Source organism: Antrostomus carolinensis, unplaced genomic scaffold (assembly GCF_000700745.2).
Source record: "Antrostomus carolinensis isolate BGI_N321 unplaced genomic scaffold, ASM70074v2 scaffold25390, whole genome shotgun sequence".
In the NCBI taxonomy this organism is placed as follows: Eukaryota; Metazoa; Chordata; class Aves; order Caprimulgiformes; family Caprimulgidae; genus Antrostomus; species Antrostomus carolinensis.
Window position 1 is genome coordinate 8,359 of NW_010290967.1, and position 2,299 is coordinate 10,657.

The 2,299-nt window shown below is 52.8% G+C and overlaps 1 protein-coding gene across 1 annotated transcript; it reads right to left on the bottom strand.

The window, feature by feature from the left end:
• Positions 1–307: 307 nt before the first annotated feature.
• Positions 308–2,139, bottom strand: LOC104530476 (repetin-like). The gene is made up of 2 exons (XM_010175069.1): positions 2,002–2,139; positions 308–1,561 (listed from the first exon to the last, which is right to left on the bottom strand). The coding sequence occupies exons 1-2, from the start codon at positions 2,137–2,139 to the stop codon at positions 308–310; spliced, it is 1,392 nt and encodes a 463-aa protein (XP_010173371.1).
• Positions 2,140–2,299: the final 160 nt, after the last annotated feature.

The window sequence follows — 2,299 nt, forward strand, 5'->3', positions numbered from 1 at the left end:
ATCCATCGTGTCATCATGTCACCCCAACTGTTTGCTCAGAGCTGGGCCAAGGGTATATTTATAGCAAGACACCAGGACACTGTGCTCTTTTGCTTTGAGTTTTATTGAGGCAGCCCAACGTGGAGCAAGAGGGAAGGTCTCGAGTCATGTGTAGCTCTACACAAACCAGGGGAACAAAGCTCAAGGGTCATAAAGAATTGGACAAGATGTGACAAATAGAAATGCAAAAACCAGAGTGGAACTGGGACAAAATCTACCTCCTCACAGGGTGGAATGGCCTTGCTTGGACAGGGGCTTGTTTCAACCTTTACTGCTCTATTGGCCACTCATACAGAGAGCGGAGGAGCTGTTGCTCCAGAACAGGTTGTCTTTGCTGATGAATATCTTGTTGCTGTTGTGCTGGACAAGATGGAGCTTCTGCCCCACTGTGCTCCTTCTCCAGCACCTTGGATTCAGGGAATGGATGGAAAGCTGGTTCATGATGTGTTCCCCAGGGCTTGGGATCCCGACGGGGGCTTGCATCCTGTTGTGGGGGCAGCAGCTTCTGGGTCTTGCCAGGATTGGGGTCCTGCCAAGGGGCCTCACAGACTTGGGTCTTGTTGTCTGGGTCTCTCCCTCGTGTCTCAGAGGGACAAGTCAGGTCCTGCTCTTCTGACTCCATCTCTGGACTCTGATGATGGTTTGAACCCTGTCCTGGTGCCTCAGTTTCTTTAGCCTGGTGGATTTTTGGATCCTGTTTTGGTGTCTCAGTTTCTTCAGCCCTATAGGTATTTCTGTCCTGCTCTGGGGTTGCATTGTCCAGGATCTCACCTCTCTCTGGGTCCCCTTCTGATGCTTCAGTCCCATCATCCTGTTGGGTGTCCTGGTCCTGCTCTGGTGTCTCACTGTCCTGGGTTTGATGATTGTCCTGATCCTGCTCCCTTGTCTCACCCTCCTGGGTTTTATGGGTGTCCCAATTCTGCTTTGAAGTCTCACCCTCTTGGGTTTGATGGGTGTCCCCATCCTGCTTTGATGTCTCATGCTTCTGGGTTTGATGGGTGTCCCCATCCTGCTTTGATGTCTCACCCTCTTGGGTTTGATGGTAATCCTGGTCCTGCTTTGGTATCTCACCCTCCTGGGTTTGATGGGTGTCCCGGTCCTCCTTTGATGTCTCACCCTCTTGGGTTTGATGGTCGTCCTGGTCCTGCTCCTCTATCTCACCTTCCTGGGTTTGATGGGTGTCCCTGTCCTGCTCTTGTGTCTCACCCTCCTGGCTTTGATATTTGTCTGGGTCCTGTGTCTCAGTGTCCTCGACCTGATTGTTCACACCCTGCTCATGGACCTGTTGGTTGTAGGAGACCCTCCCTGCTGTGCCTGGTCCCGGTGACAGCTCCCCACCTGCCTTCTCTTGCCCTGTTGGCTCTTGACCATCTTGCAGTGCCTGGTGGTGCTGGAGTGGCTTGTAACAAGCCTTGGCCATGTGGAAAACCAGGCTGATCAACTCACTGAAGTCCACCCTGCAGCTGCTGTCATCATCCAGAAAGCACAGCACCTTCTTGACAGTGCTGGGGTCTTGGGGGTTCTGTAAAGAGACAAATGGTCTTGGCATTGGGAGAATGAGCAACCTCTCCTCTTCCCTGTAGAACCTGGGCTTTGAAGGCATCTGTGCCTTTCCCAGGGAGCCAGATGTCCTGCACACCTACACGGGAGCAGATGGATCTACCCACCCTTCACACTCCTGATCCCAGCCCTACAGCCAGGAGGAACACCCATGGCAGGTGCCAGCTGTAGGACCTGCTCCTCACCTCCATCACATCCCCAAACTCCTGCTCAATGAGCTCCAGCTTCCCCAACAAGCTGTAGGACCTGCTCCTCACCTCCATCACATCCCCAAACTCCTGCTCAATGAGCTCCAGCTTCCCCAACAAGCTGTAGGACCTGCTCCTCACCTCCATCACATCCCCAAACTCCTGCTCAATGAGCTCCAGCTTCCCCACTCAAGATGTGGGGCCTGATCCTCACCTCCATCACATCCCCAAACTCCAGCTCAATGAGCTGCCTCAGCTCCTCCTTGCTCAGGGGGCTGCAGTCACCATCGTTTCTGGTGCACACGTAGAAAGCGGCGACGATGCTGTTGATATTTCCTTGGTGCTGAGCCATCTCCCTGCAAAACTGAGGCAGCCTGGGAGAAAAACAGAGACAAAAAGGGGTTGTTTTGGGGTTTTTTGATAATTGTTTGCTTGGTTTTCAGATAAGTTGCTCTGAAACAACATGACTGGACAAGGGGAGGGAGAAAGAAGAAGTAGGGAAGGGCACAGAT

What these genes read in the sequence shown, in the direction of transcription:
- LOC104530476 (XM_010175069.1), bottom strand. Translation starts at nt 2,139, where the DNA reads ATGGCTCAGCACCAAGGAAATATCAACAGCATCGTCGCCGCTTTCTAC. An exon ending in AGTTTGGGGATGTGATGGAG is followed by an intron (nt 1,562 to 2,001) that starts GTGAGGATCAGG and finishes GTCTCTTTACAG; the next exon opens with AACCCCCAAGACCCCAGCAC.